The 21,474-nt window shown below is 35.5% G+C and overlaps 1 protein-coding gene across 1 annotated transcript; it reads left to right on the top strand.

Annotated features, from left to right (window-relative positions):
* The first annotated feature begins 14,631 nt into the window (after positions 1–14,631).
* Positions 14,632–15,643, top strand: LOC138891988 (uncharacterized). Its single transcript, XM_070175680.1, has 3 exons — positions 14,632–15,095; positions 15,188–15,314; positions 15,383–15,643. The coding sequence occupies exons 1-3, from the start codon at positions 14,632–14,634 to the stop codon at positions 15,641–15,643; spliced, it is 852 nt and encodes a 283-aa protein (XP_070031781.1).
* Positions 15,644–21,474: the final 5,831 nt, after the last annotated feature.

Genomic DNA, 21,474 nt, shown 5'->3' with positions numbered 1-21,474 from the left:
TTCATTTATGTTATTTGTATATACACTGTTAAATTGTACAGGTTGATTTGTAGGTGCCTTGCCTTAGCCTCGTCACTATTTCATCGAGGTTAGGCTCGACACTTACCAGTACATGGGGTCAATTGTACTGATACTGCACTCTGCACTTTCTGTGCAGATTTTGATACCGGCTCGGGTTAATCGAGATTTTGCTATTGGTCCGTTGTCCGGAGACTCAAGGTAGATCTGTCGGCGTTCACAGACCTTGAAGTTCCCGTCTATGTTTTCTGTTCTACTATTTCTTTCATTCAGACAATTGTATTTCTTTCAGACTATTATTTGTAGTAAATTCTAGAATGCTCGTAAATTGTGACTCCAGATCCGGGTGGTAGTAATTAATACAGTTTTATAATGTTCCGTACTTATTATATTTCATCTTAGTTAATTATTGTTATTTACTGAATGGAAATAAGGAATTGGTTTAACGATTTTCTAACGTTGGCTTGCCTAGCAAGTGAAATGTTAGGCGCCATCACGGTCCCGTCGGTAGGAAATTTCGGGTCGTGATACTAACTTTTTAATTAAATTAGATAAAACTTTTCATATTCCTAAAATAACTCATTATGAAATTTGAAAACAAGCATTATGCCTATCAAAACGTGATCTCTTATATTCAAAATAATCTCACATTTTCTCTCGCCTATACCGTATATAGATTATTAACTTTTCAAGTTTATATGCTCATAGTATATTATATAAATCATCAATGTCGAAGCTAAAAAATTTGCAAAGAGTGTTCAAGGTTTAATATATATATTTTAAAAAGATAATTTTTTTACCTATATACATAATATAATTTTTCGATGATTGGTGTTCAACTGAACATCCTTCATTCTATATGGCTACGCCAATGTATACCATTATTATATGTAAAGAGCTATATTACATATACTTCAAAAAAATATTATATATGAATATAATACTCAAATACACTAATATTATAGTTGTAAGTTAATATCTTATTAATCAATGATATATTAGTTATTATGTATCTAGTATACAGCGAATATGTATTTCATATATTTTTTGCATATATAGTATATTATATATATACATATAGTTAATTTTCAAAAAAGTTTTAGTAAGTCTATATAAATAATGAGTATATGTGTGAATATATATATATAGATAGAGAGAGAGTACAATATACATATGCTGCTTGAATCGATCAGTTTATATTAATTAATCATTATAAAGAGTACATAAAAAATGATGGAAAAAGTAATTTGTTATAAATAAAGTGAATGTATATGGATGTTCATTTAATTCACATGTGCTATTTGGGTAGATATTCCTGTTAATTCCTAAGATATATTTAGTGAATTTTGGGTGTATCTTGTATACTATAAATAGGACATTCTTTTCCCATGGAAGAACACACGAGAAAACACTTGAACAAGAGAACTTCTACATTCTCCTCCTATATATCATGTCTTCATTATTATATTGTTCTATTTTGCTCATCTCATAATACGTTATCAACTCGAGGTTCTAATCGAATTTATTATCTCTAAGTTGTGTTTATTTTTTTTCTTTTTAATAAGGTACATTTCTTCTAAATCTATTCCATTACTGCTGCTACGCATGTTTGTATGTGAAATCTTCTTTACGTTTTAGTTATCTCTAGTGATCATGCTTAAAGTTATTTCACGTACATAGTAAGATGTAATCTATAATAATAATAATAATAATTCGTGCGTCTGTTATTGAATGATTTCTCCTATGTAATATTTTACTGAATTTCATCTATCAACTATATAAAGAAAACAGAAAGCCTTAATCTCATGCTAGACCCGTTATCAAATATATGATCAGCTAAGTTTCAGTCGTAAAAATTGCATGAGGCGTCCTATTTGGTCGTTCATTTTTAACTTATACCTGTTTTGTTTTTTCGTTTGCATCCGTACCCATTTTTTTGTTAAAAGCGTTTTAAAAAAATAATTTTGCCCTTCTTTAATAAAAGACTATTGACAAACTGCATGACAAATCAATAATTTTTACGGATAAAAGACTATTGCCCTTCATATTATTACGAATTTTTTGTGAGATGGCTACCAAATCAATAATTTAAAAAAATATGGTACAGATTAAAATGTGACACAAATATAGGGTACGGTTACAAATACCCCGTTTCAGTCCGACTTTATAATTTTTAAGTAACTAAAGATGTAGTATATGTCATCTATTATATGTTTCTTTAATTAAAAGTCAGCATGTTTGTTAGAATATTCATATGACATTCTTCTCGAGCAATCATGATTCTGGCTTGTGCATCATAAAGAAATGTACTACATATGTAAATAAATAATATTTATTGAAACTAATTGGTGAATTTGCCCAGAATGATATAGAATATCTTTTCACTATTTTAGTAATTCATGGTTATTCACATGCTTTCTTCACCTTATATATGTCAGTACGTATTTTTTTTTCCCTATCCATGTTGCACATCTCGGGTTTACTACCTGTCACAAAATGATAGATTTTGATATTTTTTTATCGGAAAAGGGTAAAAAATATCCCTAACGTATGAAAAATAAAACCCATCCATTTTTAAACCCGCCCCCACTACTAAAAATCAGATGATTTGCAACTGAAAATTTTCGACCGGAAAAATTAGTCGGAAATTTCCGACTGGTTCGGTTGGAATTTTCAAAAATAATATTTGTTATATTTTTTTAATTCTTTCGACTATCTTTCCGACAACATTGGTCGCAATATTTGGCGCAAAAATCCGGGATAAAAAGTTGCAACGGATTTAGTCGGAAACTAAAAGTCAAATAATTTTATTTGACCATTTGCGACCGAAACGAACGCAAATTTAATTAAATTTTGGTCAAATTATTTTTTTAAAGTTGCGACTGAAATCAGTCGCAGGTCATTTTTAAAACCCCAGCCCCGCCCCCATTTCTTTCTTCCTCTCTTTTCTTTCTTTCTTCTCTCTTCTTCCCCCATTGAGACCCCCAGACCCCCAACCCGCTGCTCAACGGAAAAGGTACGCAACTCTCTCCCCTCTTCTTTCCTAACCCTCCTTTTTGTTAAACCTGTGCCCTATATCCGCCCCCTTCCCTCACCCCTTCGTTTTACCCCCTCCCAGTTTCCCCATCTTGTTATAGAAGACTATAACATTTTAGAGTTTATTTAGGAATCTAAATTTTTTGTTGAAAATACATCTTAAAAATCACATTAGGAATCTATTTACAATAGGAATCTTGCCTCTAGGTTTTAGATACTTTTTAGTTCTTTAATTGAATTAAATTTGAAACTATTTTAGAATTTTTATAGATGTTTATTTAGAATTGCCATAGATTTATTTTTAGAATTGCCATAAATGTATTAATATTTAAGCTTGAAATTAAAATCACTTTTGAAATTGAGGTTAGTACCTATATGTGATTTTAACAATTCTGAAGTCTATGTATATGTAGAATTATTAACTTTAGAGAAGAATAATTTGGAATTGTATTAAGTAGTTATAATTTAAATCCTTAATTTTAAGTTTAAGAAGTTAAGCTTATTATCGCTTCCTAATTTATTAAATGGACTAATATTAAATTTAAAACTTAATAATTGCTACATTAAAAGGAAGTTATAGATTTGATAAATTATTTGCCATGTGTGGACTTTATAAGAAGCTATTTAAATTTAATTTACATTTTGAGAGATTAATATAACATAGAATAGGGATAAATTTAAGATTTCGAGTGTTAATAAATTTTAATTTAAAGAAATAATATACTTAAAAAAAATGAGCATTCGAATTGGCGTAACCTATTAATTACTTTAAATAAACTAAATAATTTTAAATATCTTATAAATTTCAAGTTTTTTTTGTTTGTGTAGATGTCATTTGCGCATCGTAGGTGGATGTATAGTAGGAATCATCCTAATTGTGTGGATGTGGATTGCATTTGTAAGTGTTACTTATTTTTTAATATGGTCTTATTAACGGTAAATTATAATAAGTTATATGTATTTAAATAATTCTAAATTATTTTACCCTTTATAGGTTCATAATCAAGTTAATGACGTAAATGACCAATATTTGTAATATATAGCTTGGGTACCTGATCCTAGAGTCAGAAAGATGTCTAAGTATTGTATCAATGGGTACAAGTTTCATACAGAAGAATGGTGTAAGGGTAAGAAAATAAATAATAGTGGTGTTTGTGTGAAAGCCGATGAGGTATATATATATATATATATATATATATATATATATATATATATATATATATATATATATATTGATTATTACGGTGTTGTAACGACCCAACATATCGTTTTAAGCATTTGCACTTCGCTCTGTAGTTTACGGGCATGAGTAATTTTGTATGATGTATTATGACTTATGTGAATCGTCGGTTTTGATTTTCAGGTTATTCGGAATCAAATTGGAATAATGGATTTTATTGTTGAAGTTTTAAATTGGGAGAGTTGACCAAGTTTGATTTTTTGTGAATTTGGATCCGGAATGGAGTTTTGATGGTTCCGGTAGGTCCGTTGGGCAATTTTGGGCTTAGGAGCTCGTCCAGATTGTGTTTAGGAGGTCCGTAGTTGAATTTAGCTTGAAATAGCAAAAAGTTAAATTTTTGGAAAGTTTGACCGGGGGGTTGACTTTTTGATATCGGGGTCGGAATGTGATTTTGGAAATTGGAATAGTTTTGTTATGTTATTTATGACTTGTGTGCAAAATTTGAAGTCATTCCGAATTGATTTGCTATGTTTCGGTACGAGTTATTGAATTTGAAAGTTCAAAATTCATAGATTTCGATTTGAGGTGTGATTCGTCGTTTCGATGTTGTTATACGTGATTTGATGCTTCGAGTAGGTCCGTGTTATGTTATTGGACTTGTTGGTATATTCGGACGGGGTCCCGAGTGGCTCAGCTGAGTTTCGGATAACTTTCATTGCATAGTGCATTGTTGAAGGCTGCTGGTTATGGTGTGATCGCACCTACGGCTGGTTTTGCGCATATGCGATTGCCGCAGAAGCGGCTAATGTGCCACAGTTGCGAAAAAGCTGGGCAGAAATCATAAAAATCGAGGTTTTGGTTCTTTCTTCATATTTGGAGATGTAGGACTCGGATTGAGGCAATTTTTGGAGCAATTTTCATCACAAGGATTGGGATAAGTGTTCTCTAGTCGGTTTTGGTTATATTTCATGAATCTACTTTCGTTTTTGGTAATTGGATTGTGAATTTTAAAGAAAAAATTGGAGATTTGGCCTAAAGTTTCATAATACGAATTTTTGAGTTTTGAACATCGAATTGGAGTCGGATTTGAGTGAAACTGGTATGGTTGGACTTGTAATTGAATGAGTTGTTGGATTTTATAAATTTTATCGGGTTCTGAGGTACGGGCCCGGGTTGGGCTTTTTGCCGATTTTGGGCTTTTGATTCAAGATTTGATATTTTTTTATCGGGATTGGTTCCTTTAGCATTGTTTGATGTACTTGAGTTGTTTTTGGTTAGTTTCGAGTCGTTCGAAGGTCGAAACGCGCAGGATGACATCTTTGGAGCATCGCTTGGCTTGCTCGGCATTGGTATTGACTTTTTCGAGATAAGTAACACTTCTAAACTTGGTGCTGAGGGTATGGAACCCCGAATTACGTATTATATGATTGGTGTTAAAGTGACGCACATACTAGGTGACGGGCGTGTGGGCGTGCACTGTGTAAGTTATAATTCTGTTATTTCTGTGGTATTGTGTAGCTACCTGATCGTATCTGTAACCATGAAATCTATGTACTGGAGCTATTGAGCTGTGATTCATGTTAGAAACCATGTCTAGGCTACGTGCTTATTCTGTTGGGACCCATTGAGGTCATTACTGTTGTTGAATTATTTTCTTACATTGCAATTTCATACTCAGTCATGTTCATTCATTTCATATCATACTTCAGTCTCTGTTGCTACATATTGATACATCACATCATTATTTTGGGCTGATATTTCATGAGATTGAGAGCTTGAGAGACTGGAGAGGTTGATGACTGAGTGAGGCCGAGGACCCGATTGTGAGGTTATTTATGGGATCGGGTTGCACGCCGCAGCATGTTTCATCGATTTTATGCCATGATTGGCTTGATATAGCGCTTGGGCTGAAGGAACCCTTCCGGAGTCTGTACACACCCTCAGTGAGCGCAGGTACCTACTGAGTGTGAGTGCCGAGTGATTGGGAGAACTGAGTGACTGTGAGGACTGAGTAATTGGGAGGACTGAGTGACTGGGAGGACTGAGTGGATTGATACTCTAAGAGTATGCATATGGTCTTTATCACTGATTTACATCGCATTTGGCATGTACACTTGACATACAAGTATATAGATGTATTTTTACTCATGATGTATAGTATCACGTCTTTTATGACTTCTCATATATTTTGACATATGTGCATAGAGAGACATCTTACACTTGCTATTTGAAAGGAAAATTAAACATCTTATTTATTGTTGAAAGAATTTTTGGGAAAATCACAGTTTTCAAACTTACTCATATTTTTGGCAATTTCGGTAAAAGATTTGGGTTTTCACTAAGATACTTGAAAAAAATTCCTATTTTTCTGGAATTGTGAACGAACTGAGCATTTTCTTTCTGAGATACCTCTTTTGTTACTTGTACTATGTTGTTATGAACTGTTATGGAATATTGGTGTCGGACCCGACCTTTGTGTTAGCTCGTCACTACTTTCAACCTAAAGTTAGGTTTGTTGCTTATTGAGTATATGGGGTCGGTTGTACTCATACTATACTTCTGCACCTTGCGTGTAAATGTTGGCTGTTGATGTTGCTGTATTTGATGGGAGATGGATTTGAAGATATACTTGTGTCCCGATTATAGCTGCCTCTTGTTCATGGTAGCCTTAGATCTATAAAACTCTGTTAATGTGTTTTTCAAACATATGATGTATTTACTTCATTTCAGCTTTGTAAACTCTATTCTTAAAAGCTCATGATTTGTACTACCAGTCCTTGGGAAATGTATAAGATTTAGATAATTTCTTCACTTAACTGTCTTATTAAATATCATTAGAATTAGATAGTTGTTAATTGGCTTACCTAGCGGGTTGGATTAGGTGCCATCACAACTAGTTGGATTTTGGATCGTGACAAGTTGGTATCAGAGCTCTAGGTTCATAGGTGCTACAAGTCATGAGCAAGTGTCTAGTAGAGTCTTGCGGGTTGGTATGTTGACGTCCATACCTATTTTCGAGAGGCTACATGGCATTTAGGATATATACTTCCCATCTTTCTTTCCTTATCGTGCAGAATTGATTCAGCTTGAGACATAACTATTTAAATTCCTTCCACACATTCATATGCGCACATGAGCGCTCGATATCGGTTGTGCATCGACGGCTTGTGATTCCATGGATGAGGTGCGGGATATGATTTTAGTGTGCTGATAATGGGCTAGTCTGGAGGACTTGAGGCTGGGTTTTGATTGTAGCTTGAGCACGGAGATTTCGGTTATATGAGCACGTGCTTTTGGACTTATACGTCAGGTAGTGTCCCTATAAGTGGAATTCGTGGCTCGATAAGTGGCTGGATGGCTATGTGATGAGTATGATGTGACTGCAATATGTGTTCATATAGTTTGAATATGGCGAGAAGAGTTTGTGTGAGATGTAAAAGGACTATTGGGTGCTTGATTTATGTCTTGATTTGCCGTATTGGCTCGAGTTGTGGGTGTGTTGAGGGATTTTTGATATTGTTTAATTATGGAGTGAAGTAGATTTTTATGTCTTGTTGTGAGTTCAGACTCAGGAAGGTTAAGTGAGTGCGTAGTAGTTTTGACTATTACAAGGGTGAATGCGAGATTTGTAGATAATTTGAAGTATTAGATGGTTTGTGTTACCCGAGTTTATGAAGGATTTAGTTGAATCTCACTACAGTAATGAGGTACGGTTATTGTAAGTTATCAGATGTTTTATTTCATGGCTTTGAGCCAAGTGGGGGAGTCTACTATCGACGATTTTATTGTATGGTTATGTGTCGTATTGGTTTCAGTCTGAGGCATACTTGTGGATCTGTTATGACTTGCAGATGTTGGTTTTGAGGATGAATTAAGCAAGGGAATTTCTAGATGCATGATGTATTACACTTTATGGGTATATGGGAGTCATAAAATAATTGAGTGGTTATTCGCGAATGATATAATGTACATGTAGTAGGAATTTGTTCGGTTGCTTAGGAGTATGGGTTACTCCCTTGGGTGCTGATGTGCTAATGGGGCATAGGTCGTTCAGTTTATTTGGTCGGTTTAATTGAGATTTGAGTAGAGTGGATGACTCTCGGAAATGGTTCTAATGGATTCAAGATTTATATGTAGCGATTTGGAATTTTCAAGATTTGTATATGGCTAGAAACTGAGAGTTACATTGGATGGTGTCGAGACTTGTGGCTTTTTTTAATACCATTGTGGATTATACATTTCAGCATCAAGAAGGTGAATGAAACGGTTTTAGGTTCACATAAGGTCTCTTTAGAGTGGGTGTCGCGGTTATGGTGCTTTGGGGTGCTTAAAAGGGAAGTCAGCGACTTATGGGCCTTAGGGCTTTGTGGTTTTATACTAGGGTCTTTTGTGTGGTGAATTTTGGTTAAGGTTCGTGGTGTTCCAGCAAGGAGGAGTATCAATTTGAAGGCAAATTGGAAGGGACTTGGAGAAATAGGACAATGTGGTAGTAGGTTGGATCAGCACAATAGTGGATATAACCGGTTCTTTGGGTACTTATGATGTGGCTAGTCTTCACAGGTGTTTCGTGGCAATGCTCTTGGGTTTTGGCGACCTGCGTTGCTGGGTTGAGTTAGAGAGATTCGGTTCTGATAGCTTTGTTATGTGCAAATGGGTATAGAGGAGTTCTCAATGGTTTTTACCACAGTTCGAGGAGTATATTTCCTACCGGCGTGAGGAATATGTTGCGTATTGGGATTTTCTCTGGGATGCGATCAAATGGAAGGTTCTGACTGATCGGGTATGTATTCTGCTTGTGACTCAGAGTTTATTATGAGATTCTTGTACTCTTCACATGATGGCATGGTAGATGCGATGTGTTGTGTGGGATTGAGATTTGCATGTGCAAGGTCATGGGTCAGTTTGGAAGGGAAGGACATAGATTCATAGGCAACATGGACGATTTCAGATGACTAGGTAAATGATATTACTAATTGGTATGGCTTGATGAGAGTATACATTTCAGAAGGGGCAATGTGTTTTGATTTATGGATACTTCACTGGACTGTGGAACTCTCCTGGTCGATCGACTGCTGATATTCAAATTTGGCTATGTGGCACGGAAGAATTTTAAAAGTATTCCTCGTGGGATGATCATGCATGAGAGATGTGTTAGACGTTCGGGCGGTGGAGTTGGGATCAGATATGGTGATTCGTGTGTTTTATGGATTTGGAGGCTGGGAGTTCTCAAGAGCAGATTGTTTCATAGTTGTGGACTGTGAAGTCATGGTCGAAGCTAGCTAGATGATAGTATGTGTTATGACTCAGTCGTTGTGGGCTTTCGTAGGGTTATTTATCTATTTGTGGGTGTCCGGAGTTGATTTGGGGGTCCATTATTAGGCCCAATTAGGATGTGTATTCTACACCGAGCCGGATTGGTTGACTCCATACTATTATTGTTGAGGGATGTTCCATTCAGTTGTTGTTGAGCTTATTCATGTTTTGGAATGATCTGTGAGTTACTCTTCTAAGCTACGAAGAGTTGTGATTCGTTGGTTATAAGCACACCTGGTGCAGTTCTATTTGGGCTTTATAGCAGAATTTGAGTGAGATGGGTATTTGGGTATTGCATGATTGATTGCGTATTGGTTATGTTCTTTCGGGGTTTGTGTGGCATTGTGTCATTTGCTTCTCCGTGGTTATGGTCATGCATTTTGAGTACTTGATGTCGGATTGTGCGTGGTTATTGATTTTGAGCGTGATGGCTGAGGTATTTCATACAGATCAGTGTTTGGATGGGGTCACGCATTGTAGCAGAGTTGTGTTAAGGTATGAACCTTGTGTTAGGTTCGTGTGTTATGGTTCTACGGCGTGTGATGGATTTTTAACATTTCGTTGTGGCAGTACTTGTTAAGCTTGCGGGGCAGTTCTCTTGTTTGGGTCATTTTCTATGTTTGAATACATCTAAATTGTTGCATATTGGTGCACGGATTGCACGGTTCGTGGCTCAGGGTAGTATTGGAATGGCATGTCAGTAGAGTAGCTGGTATTTGATAAGATAAGGTCGTCGGATCTAGGATGGATGCTATCAGATTTGATTGTGGTATATTTGGAAGGTTATTGCTGCTGATCGACTTTGAAATTTGTTATAGTTCTTGTCAAAGGAGAGGGAGCTCCATGACTGGCGGATCTGATGAATGGTTATGAGTTTCTGCATGTTTCTTTCATCATCGGAAGTGTACGAAGGTTTAGAATGGAGTCTTGTTTGATATGAGGTTATTACCGATATTGGGTTGTTTTGAGCAGCTGCTGTGATTAGGAATCATTGCTACGAGTATCTGTGTTATGTGATATATCATGGGATTGGATCTTGGGTTATGGTTGCGGCTTGGTACAACTTCTTCAGACTTATACAGTGTGTAGGTTGCGAGATTCAGATCTTATAAGAAATTCTGGATGTTGAAAATTGGATTCTAAGGCTTGTGGACTAGGTTAAATTGAGAAAATTCAGTTATGTTGTGTTATCAGACCTATATGGGATAGGGTGACGTGGGATCACCCTTGGGTATGTGCATGGTAAGGTTATACGGTGATTTATTGGTTTTTGGAACAACTCTTGGCACGTTCGAGGACGAACGTATGTTTAAGTGGGGGAGAATGTAACGACCCAATCGGTTGTTTTGAGCATTTGCACTTCGCTCGAAAATTTACTGGCATGAGTAGCTTCGTATGATGTATTATGACTTATGTGAATCGTCGGTTTTGGTTTTCAGGTTATTCGGAATCGAATTGGAAGAATGAATTTCAATGTTGAAGCTTTAAATTTGGAGAGTTGACCAAATTTGACCTTTTGTGAATTTGGACCCGAAACGGAGTTTTGATGGTTCCGGTAGGTCTGTTGGGCGATTTTGGACTTAGGAGCGCGTCCGAATTGTGATTCGGAGGTCTGTAGTTGAATTTGGCTTGAAATGGAAAACGTTAATGTTTTGGAAAGTTTGACCGGGGGGTTGACTTTTTGATATCGGGGTCAGAATTTGATTCTGAAAATTGAAATAGCTTAGTTATGTTATTTATGATTTGTGTGCAAAATTTGAAGTCATGCCGGATTGATTTTCTATATTTCGGCATGAGTTATTGAATTTGAAAGTTTAAAGTTCATAGGTTTCGATTTGAGGTTTGATTCGTCGTTTCGATGTTGTTATGCGTGATTTGATGCCTCGAGTATGTCCGTGTTATGTTATTGGACTTGTTGGTATGTTCGGACGGGGTCCCGAGTGGCTCGGATGCATTTCAGACGAGGTTCAGATCACTTTCGTTGCATAGTGCATTGCTGAAGGCTGCTAGTTCTGGTATGATCACACCTGCGTCTGGTTTTGCGCAGGTGCGATGGCAGCAGAAGCGGCTAATGTGCCGCAGGTGCGAAAATGCTGGGCAGAAACCATAAAAATCGAGGTTTTGGTTCTTTCTTCATATTTGGAGATGTGTGACTCGGATTTTTGGATCAATTTTAATCACAAGGATTGGGGTAAGTGTTCTCTACTCGGTTTTGGTTATATTTCATGAATCTACCTTCGTTTTTGGTAATTGGATTGTTAATTTTAAAGAGGGAATTTGGGGTTTTGCCCTAAAGTTTCATAATACGAATTTTTGAGTTTTGAATGTTGAATTGGAGTCGGATTTGAGTGAAACTAGTATGGTTGAACTCGTAATTGAATGAGCTATTGGATTTTGTAAATTTTTTCGGGTTCTGAGGTGCGGGCCCGAGTTGGGCTTTTGGCCGATTTTGGGCTTTAGATTTAAGATTTGATCTTTTTCGATCGAGATTGGTTCCTTTAGCATTGTTTGATGTACTTGAGTTGTTTTTGGTTAGTTTCAAGCCATTCAGAGGTCGAAATGCGCTGGATGGCATCTTTGGAGCATCGCTTGGCTTGCTCGGCATTGGTATTGACTTTTTCGAGGTAAGTAACACTTCTAAACTTGGTGCTGAGGGTATGAAACCTCGAATTACGTGCTATATGATTGGTGTTGAGGTGGCACACATACTAGGTGACAGACGTGTGGGCGTGCACCGTGTAAGTTATAATTCCATTATTTTTGTGGTACTATATAGCTACCTGATCATATCTGTAACCATGAAATCTACGTACTAGAGCTATTGAGCTGTGATTGATGTTTGAAACCATGTCTAGGCTACATGCTTATTCTGTTGGGACCCATTGAGGTCATTACTGTTGTTGAGTTATTTTCTTAGATTGCAATTTCATACTCAGTCATGTTCATTCATTTCATATCATACCTCAGTCTCTGTTGCTACATATTGATACATCACATCATTATTTTGGGATGATATTTCATGACATTGAGAGCCTGAGAGACTGGAGAGGTTGATGACTGAGTGAGGCCGAGGGCCTGATTGTGAGGTTATTTATGGGATCGGGTTGCACGCCGCAGCATGTTTCATTGATTTTATGCCATGATTGGCTTGATATAGCGCTTGGGCTGAAGGAGCCCCTCCAGAGTCTGTACACAACCCCAGTGAGCGCAGGTACCTACTTAGTGCGAGTGCCGAGTGACTGTGAGGACTATGTGACTATGAGGACTGAGTGATTGGCAGAACTAAGTGACTGGCAGAACTGAGTGACTGGGAGGACTGAGTGTCTGAGAGGACTGAGTGAATTGATACTCTGAGAGTATGTATATGGTCTTTATCACTGATTTGCATCGCAATTATCATGCACACTTGACATACAGGCATAAAGATGTATTTTTTCTCATGCTGTATAGTATCACATCTTTTATGACTTCTCATACATTTTGACATATGGGTATAGGGAGACATCTTACACTTGCTATCTGAAAGGAAAATGAAACATCTCATTTATTGTTGAAAGAATTTTTGGGAAAAATCACCGTTTTTAAACTTACTCATATTTTTGGCAATTTCGGTAAAAGATTTGGATTTTCACTGAGATACTTGAAAAGAAATGCCTATTTTTCTGGAACTGTGAACGAACTGAGCATTTTATTTCTGAGATACCTCTTTTGTTACTTGTACTATGTAGTTATGAACTGTTGTGGAATATTGGTGTCGGACTTGACCTTTGTGTTAGCTCGTCACTACTTTCAGCTTAAGGTTAGGTTTGTTACTTATTGAGTACATGTGGTCGGTTGTACTCATACTACACTTCTGCACCTTGCGTGCAGATGTTGGTTGTTGATGCTGCTGTGTTCGATGGGAGCTGGATTTGAAGATGTACCTGCATCCCGATTGTAGCTGCCTCTTGTTCATAGTAGCCTTAGATCTATAAAACTCTGTTAATGTATTTTTCAAATCGATGATGTATTTATCTTATTTCAGCTTGGTAAACTCTATTCTTAGAAGCTCATGATTTGTACTACCAGTCCTTGAGAAATGTATAAGATTCAAATAATTTCTTCACTTAACTGTCTTATTAAATATCATTGGAATTGGATAGTTGTTAATTGGGTTACCTAGCAGGTTGGGTTAGGTGCCATCACGACTAGTTGAATTTTGGGTCGTGACATGTATGCTTCAAGAGATCATAGAACTTGAGTATAAAATGGGTTGGCCGAAGAAAAAATTGGTACTCTTTCGGTGTAAGTGATATGATCCAACACCAAATAGAGGTACGGAAGTGCATCCACAACACAAAATTGTTGAAATAAAGCACACGGGGAGGTATAGTCTTTATCACCCATTTATTATTGCACAAAATGTGAAACATGTGTATTATGTACCTTGTCCTTTATGCAAGAATAAGTCCGCATGGCGGGTAGTGATAAAATCTAAGCCAATGGGTAGAGTTGAAGTCAAGGATGCATTAGATGTAGTATATCAAAATGATATTTCAAGTGTTAAAATAGCAGTGGATGATGAATTAGCAGATTAATTGCAGGATAGCAACGACCTATACGAAGAATTGGATCCTTCGGCCTTAAGATCAATTTTAGCTGAGCATGGTGAGGGAACATCAACGGAAAATGAGGACGAAGATTCTATTGATGAACATGAAGCAAGCGAAGATGAAGAATTATATGATGAAGATGAAACAAGCGATGAAGAATCATATGATGAAGAAAATAAAAATGAAACAAGTGATGAAGATTAAGCTATTTATGTTTTATGACTTGTTCAGTATTTATATGTTATGATGTGCTTCATTACAATATGTAATAAAATTACTTTATATTATTAATGGCATCTTTATTTTTTATGTTTATATTATTATATTTATTATGTATACTTTATGTTTATATTTTTTATGTTAAATTTTTTTACATGTAAATATTTTACATTCATTACATAGATGGATTCTCGCAAGAAATAAATAAAAAAATCTAAGAAGAAAAAATATACTTTACCTAGATCAAGTGAGCTTCCTCCACCTACAACAAATATGAGCCCTCCTTCTATGCCTCCTCGTCCTTCCATGCCAGCTTTACAGTCATATAACTTTTTCAAAGTCCCTCCCCTATCTAGCTCGCTTCAGTATTACTCCATGCCTTCTCATGGTGGCTCAACTTCGACCACTATTAATTTTATAGCCACGCCTCATTTTCCAGCTTCTTCCCTTCGTGATCCTGCTAGTCAGTTCGGTGGCTCACCACCGATTGCATCCCCAAGCCATCATAGTAGCCAGTATGGTGGTTCATCTTTTCTGCCTCATATATCGCCCACTCAATTATCATCTCCATCATCATCCACTCCAAGTGTATGTAACTTGGATATTGGAGGCTCTCACGGAACTGCATCCCCATCTACCAATACTTCTGCAGTTGCCGGTACCGTGAGACAATGTACTGGAGGGACTGTACAGTACGATCATCTTCATCGGCTGATTATCGTTCCCCATGGCGACGGGTGAGTTTTCCTTCAATTTCCTTTTAAAAACTTTCAATAAAATTTTGAATATAATGAATTTAATGACATTTTACATGTTAAATTAAATCCAGATTTTTGCCATCCTTTCAGGCCGCGCATATGGCGATGAAATCTATGAAGCAATATTTTCACGAGCCGTGGAATTCCTGGAGACAGATACCGTACCATATCAGAATGAATATGTGGCAACGATTTAAGGTAAGAATAAATTAATTTTTATTAATACTTATCCTCATTCGTCTAATATTATTTATTCAATTTTGCAGGTTAGGTGCGTATGGAAGCCAACACTTAAAAATCTGGTGAATGAGAACTTCGAGAAGAAAGCACAGAAACGGATAACAGATTCATATCATGTTGCTAGGAAAGGTGGCAACATGCCTGATTGGATACGTGAAGATGTCTGGAATCAGCTCTTGGCGAAGTGGAACACCCCTAAGTGGAAGAAGAAGAGTGAACAGACAAAGTTAAACAGAGTTTTACTAAGGGTGGAGCATTACATACTAGAGGTTCTATTAGTTTTCTAGCCGATGGTTTGAGAATGGTAATTTCATTATAAAATATTCTTAGTTTTACAAGTATGCAAATTGAACACACACACACACACACACATACACACACACATATATATATATATATATATATATATATATATATATATATATATATATATATATACCTCTTAATTTCAGAAAAAGGAACGTGGGGGAGATGTGACTTATGCTGATGTCTTTGCGGAGACCCACAAGAAGAAGAAGAAAAAAAAGAAGAAGAAGAAGAAGAAGAAGAAGAAGAAGAAGAAGGACGACACAAGAGAAGGATGGATCGAATCGCTTGCTTCAGAGACATTTGTATGATCCCAACACCAACACTATATTATTTTTCCTTCTTGATTTATTTTATTTATATAACGTGTATTATTTTTATTTCAGGACAAGTATCATATTGATCTTGGTACATGGCGACAAACTCAGCCTGAAGGATCTCAACCGACCCCGGAGGATATGACTGCAATTTGGACACAAGCGGTTGGTGACATAAATAAAGGTATAAATATTATGTAATTATCTATTTTGGTATTAATTTGAAAGTTGCTTGTTTGTTTTCTTACTTCTTTTACTTTCTTTTATTTATTTCTAGTGAAAATAATAAATAAAAGTCGAGTCTACGAGATTGGAGTACAACCATCCTCCAGTCGTCCACCAACAACATTATTCACTAGGGCATCAGTTTTCCAAGAAGACATGGAAGCTATGTGTCAAAAAGTGGATCAAATGTCGCAAGAATTTCAAGCAACTCAAGATTTGATCCAAAAATTATTTTAAAAAGGCAAGAAAGGAGCTGCAATGGAGTCTGAGTCTGAGGAAGAGACTGATTCTGAATAGGCTATTTGAATATTTTAGAGTTGAAGTTAGAGACATGTTTATTTTATGTTGTTTGATAGCTGGTTGTTTGATTAGTTGGTTAAATTGTTATAAATATTACTGTTCGTTTTGTAGTAAATATTGGATTTTGGATTGTTATATTAGGTTTTTGGATTGTTATATTATGTTTTTGGTTAATTGTTAGGCGTTTGGTTGACTGTTTTATTTGGCAGGTGGTGTAATTAGAAATACAAAAGGATTCTGCTTAAAAATTCCCAGATTTGTGATTGAATCTGTCGCAAATTGAAAATTTCTAACAAAATTTAATTAATATTTGCGATTGAATCAGTCGCAAATGGAGAATTTTCGATATTTTTAATTAATTAATAATCAATATTTACAATTGTTTCAGTGAGAATAATTAATTAAAAATTAATTTTATTTTTAAATTTTCCGACGGAATCACTCGAAACTTTTAATTTATATTTATTTATTTATTTAACTCTGGTCAGCGACTGAATCAATCGCTAAATTTGCGATTGATTCGGTCGCAAATGGCTTAATTTCAAATGTCCCCGTATTTTTCAGTTTGCGACTGAATCCCTCGTAATTTTTTGACTGATTCTGTCGTAAATATATTGCAATCACATGTTTCCGACTGACACTTTTCAGTCAGAAATCCGTCGGGAAAACACGATTTTCGATTGATTTGACGGTCGCAAATTTATTGTTTCTTTAGTAGTGTCCGCTCTTGGCCCATTTCTAACCCTTGAACCCCCGATCCTTCCAGCACCAGATTAGAGTAAAAGTGAGTGGTCATTATTAATTGTCTTGTTGTGATCGAATAAGTGCCTGTAAATGGTTTTGATATTTGATTTCATAAGCAAGGCCCTATGCCTACATACACTAAATTGCAAATTCCCAATAGGAACAACGACAGAATTTTTGTCTTGATTTTATGGAACAAAATGCTTTTTCACAAAGATCAACGAAATGTGTATCTCCTAAGTCGCTAGGACTATTTTTTGTGCCAATACCGGTAATGTCATCATTTCCAGTAAGGCATGTGTAGACAAAAGGCTTTCTCATAACTCCCTAAGCGACATAAATAGTCGATTTCGTCCAGTGTCTAAAAGCCATACTGATATATAATCATTAATACCGCAGAAAGATATCAATGCTGCATTTGCAGGATAAATTTGAATCGTCTATTGGTCTGCGAGTTTTGCATGCATGGTTTTGTATTATCAATGACCCAATCGAGGCGCCTTTTCGATTTTGGAGGAATAATAGACACCCAGATGACAAGCTTTCCTCAACAATATTAGCAGCGTGAGAAAGAGAACCTACTGAAGCATCACAGTTTTTATAGCTATTATGACTATCTGGTGTAGGGAGGATCGGGGGTTCAAGGGTTTAAAAACGGGTCAGGCGGGGGGTAGGTTTAGAAAATTGGTGGGTTTTTTATTTTAATTCTAAAATAAAAAATGCGGTAAATCATAATAGGCCACATGGCTATTTTAAAGAGCTAAATTTGACCAAGATTTAGGCCGTTAGTTTGAGGGGTATACATGAGCAAAAAATAAAGGTTGAGGGTATTTTTAGACCAAAAGGTGGAAGGAGGGTATTTTAAGCTATTTCTCATACCTTAGGGGTATTTTTGTCCGTTCTCCGTATTTTTATTAATTCAATTATTTTTGTGATAGTTTTTACTATATCGAATTTATCAAAGCTTGAATTTGTGGAACTTGACATCTCTGGGAATAACTATTTACCATGGGTACTTGATACTAAAATCCACCTTGACTCTAAGGGTCTTGAGGACACTATTAAAGAAGGAAATGAAGCATCAAGTCAAGATAAGGTGAAATGCATGATTTTCTTTCGCCATCATCTCGATGAAGGGTTAAAGTGAATATTTAACCTTGAAAGATCCATTTCAATTATGGACTAGTTTGAAGGAACGATATCATCATCAAAAGGCCACAATATTGCCAAGAGCTCGGCGTGAGTGGATACACTTATGGCTAAAAGATTATAAACCGTAAGTGAATATAATTTTGTTGTATAGAATAACTTCCCGACTAAAATTATGTGGAAAACCAATGAATGATGAAGACATATTGGAAAAGATTCTTTTCACTTTTTATGCCTCAAATATGGTATTAGTGCAGCAATACCGTGAAAAGGGATTCAAGAAATATTCTCAGTTAATTTCATGTCTTTTGGTGGCTGAACAACGTAATGCTCTTTTAATGAAAAATCATGAAATGTGCCCCACTGAATCAGCTCCATTCCCGGAACCAGATAGGATAGCGATAGATCAAAAGTCTGAAAGAAGATAAAATAATTATCGTGACGTATAAATATACATGGACGTGGCAAGGGACGAATATTAATCGCCATGGTTGTGGCCATTATAAACAAGAAAACAATAAGAGTTCTCAGAGTAATCCTTCAAAAGGCAAAAGTAATATTTGCCACTAATGTGGTATGAAAAATTATTGGGCACAAATTTGTCGTATGCCTGAATATTTTGTCAAACTTTATCATGCCTCTATAAAAAGGGAAACAAAATAAAGTTGAGACTCACTTGACCTTTAAAAATGACGTTGAGGTGGGCCGTATGAATAATCATGATAAAGTTGAAGCAAACATTGCCTATAAAGATGATATTTTTGAAGGTCTTGAAGATATTACCCATTTAGAAGCTAGAGACTTCTTTGAGCATCATAACTAAAGACTTATTACTAAAGAAAAGAATTATAAGAATCGTTGTTCTTTTTATTTTATGAAGTTCATATTTTAAATAACACTTTTTTTGTTGTTAGTATTTACTTTCCTAAGTATAGTTTCTTTTTGTCTTAAATTTTTCAATATTACTTATGAAGTATTTTTTTTCCTTTATGAAGAATATGAAAACTTTCCAATCTTCAGTAGGGTGTATTAATAATAAAGAAGAAATATGTCTTTTGGATAGTGCTACGACGCACACTATATTAAAAGATAAGAGATATTTTTTTTGTTTAATTATGAAAGAAGCCAATATCATAACAATATCTGGTAGTATTAAATTAATTGAGGGCTTTGGAAGAGCACCTGTATTACTACCCAGAGGAACAATATTGTCTATTAATGATGCATTATATTGTACTAGGTCTCAAAGAGACTTGTTGAATTTCAAAGATATTCTCCAAAATGGCTATCATATTGAGACCACCAATGAAGAAAAGGTTGAATACCTATATATAATTACTATAATAAAAGCAGAAAAGAAGTGTCCTTGAAAAGCTTTTCGCATTTTTCTCCATGTTATACTACACTAGTCGAATCACATGTCATAGTAAACAAGGAATTTACTAATAATTTTATTATTTGGCATGACAGATTGGGCTATCTCATTTATAGTATGATGCGCAAAATAATTGAAAATTCACATGATCATTCATTGAAGAACCAAAAGATTCTTCAAACTAAAGAATTCTCTTGTGGTGCATGTTTTCAAGGCAAACTGATTATTAGACCATCAACAATTAAAGTTGGGCTGAATCCTCTGCATTTTTGGAACATATATAGGGTTATATATGTGGGCCCATACACCCTCCACGTGGACCATTAGCACAGTCTCTAGATTATGTAATTAAGATACTCCGTCTTGATAATACTGGTGAATTTACGTCTTAGGCCTTTAATGACTGTTGTATATCAACTGAAATAACAATTGATCATTTGGTTTCTCATGTTCATAGTAAAATGGTCTAGCGAAATCATTAATCAGATTGCTCCAATTAATTGCTAGACCAATGCTTATGAGAACAAAACTTTTCATATCGGCATGGGGTCATGCTATTTTACATGCAACAGCTCTTGTGCGGATCAGAACCACAAGTTATCATAAAGTCTCCCCATTACAATTGACTTTTGGGCACGGGCTAAATATTTTCCATATTAGAATATTTGGATGTATGGTATATGTTCCAATTGCTCCACCACAACGCTCAAAGATGGGTCCCTAAAGAAGGTTAGGGATATATGTTGGATATGGATCTCTTTCTATTATAAACTATTTAGAACCTATGACTGGAGATTCATTTATGACAAGATTTGCTTATTGCCATTTCGATGAATCAATATACCAAATATTAAGGGGAGAAAATAAGCAGTTGGAAAAAGAGATAAATTTGAATGCATTATCACTATCTCATTTAGACCCTCGAACAAATCAGTGTGAACATGATGTTCAAAAGATAATTTACTTACAAAATATTATAAATCAACTGCCAGATGCATTCACTGACCTACCAAGGGTGACTAAGTCACATATTCCGCTGCTAATGCTCATATTCGAATTGATGTCCTGGTTGAACAATTTATAAATACAAATGAGTCTAAGCCACGCTTAAAACATGGTAGACCAATTGATTCCAAAGATAAAAATCCTCGAAAGAGAAAAGGAGCAAATGATCTAGGAGATCATAATACAGAGACAATGCTCAAAGAGTCAGTGACATAACAAATGATAAGACCTCAGAGAAGGTCCAGGTACCTGAAAATAATAAGAATGGAGAGATCTCAATAAGTTATGTTTCTAAGGGAAAACGGTGAAACTGAAATAATATTATTATCGACAATACTTTTGTTTATAATGTTGTTGTTGAAATAATGCAACAATATGAGGATCTTGAATCAAGATTTGTCGACGAATGTAGATAGAGAAATGATTGGCCAAAATGAAAAGACGCTATATAGGTAGAATTAACTTCACTTGAAAAACGTGGAGTGTGATGACCCAAAATATTATTTTTAAATTTAATAATTAATTTTATATTCTATGACTCGAAAAGTACTATTTATCATTTCTCGACTTGCGTGCGCAGTCCGTAAAATTTTTCGGAAAGTTTTTATGTGAAAAATGGATTAAAATATGAATTAGAGCTTTAAAACCTAACTGAGTTGACTTTGGTCAATATTTTGAGCAAACGGACTCGGATCAA

This window comes from Nicotiana tomentosiformis, chromosome 5, assembly GCF_000390325.3.
Source record: "Nicotiana tomentosiformis chromosome 5, ASM39032v3, whole genome shotgun sequence".
In the NCBI taxonomy this organism is placed as follows: Eukaryota; Viridiplantae; Streptophyta; class Magnoliopsida; order Solanales; family Solanaceae; genus Nicotiana; species Nicotiana tomentosiformis.
The sequence above is the reverse complement of the archived record's forward strand: the minus strand, read 5'-3'. Positions and strand labels throughout refer to the sequence as shown.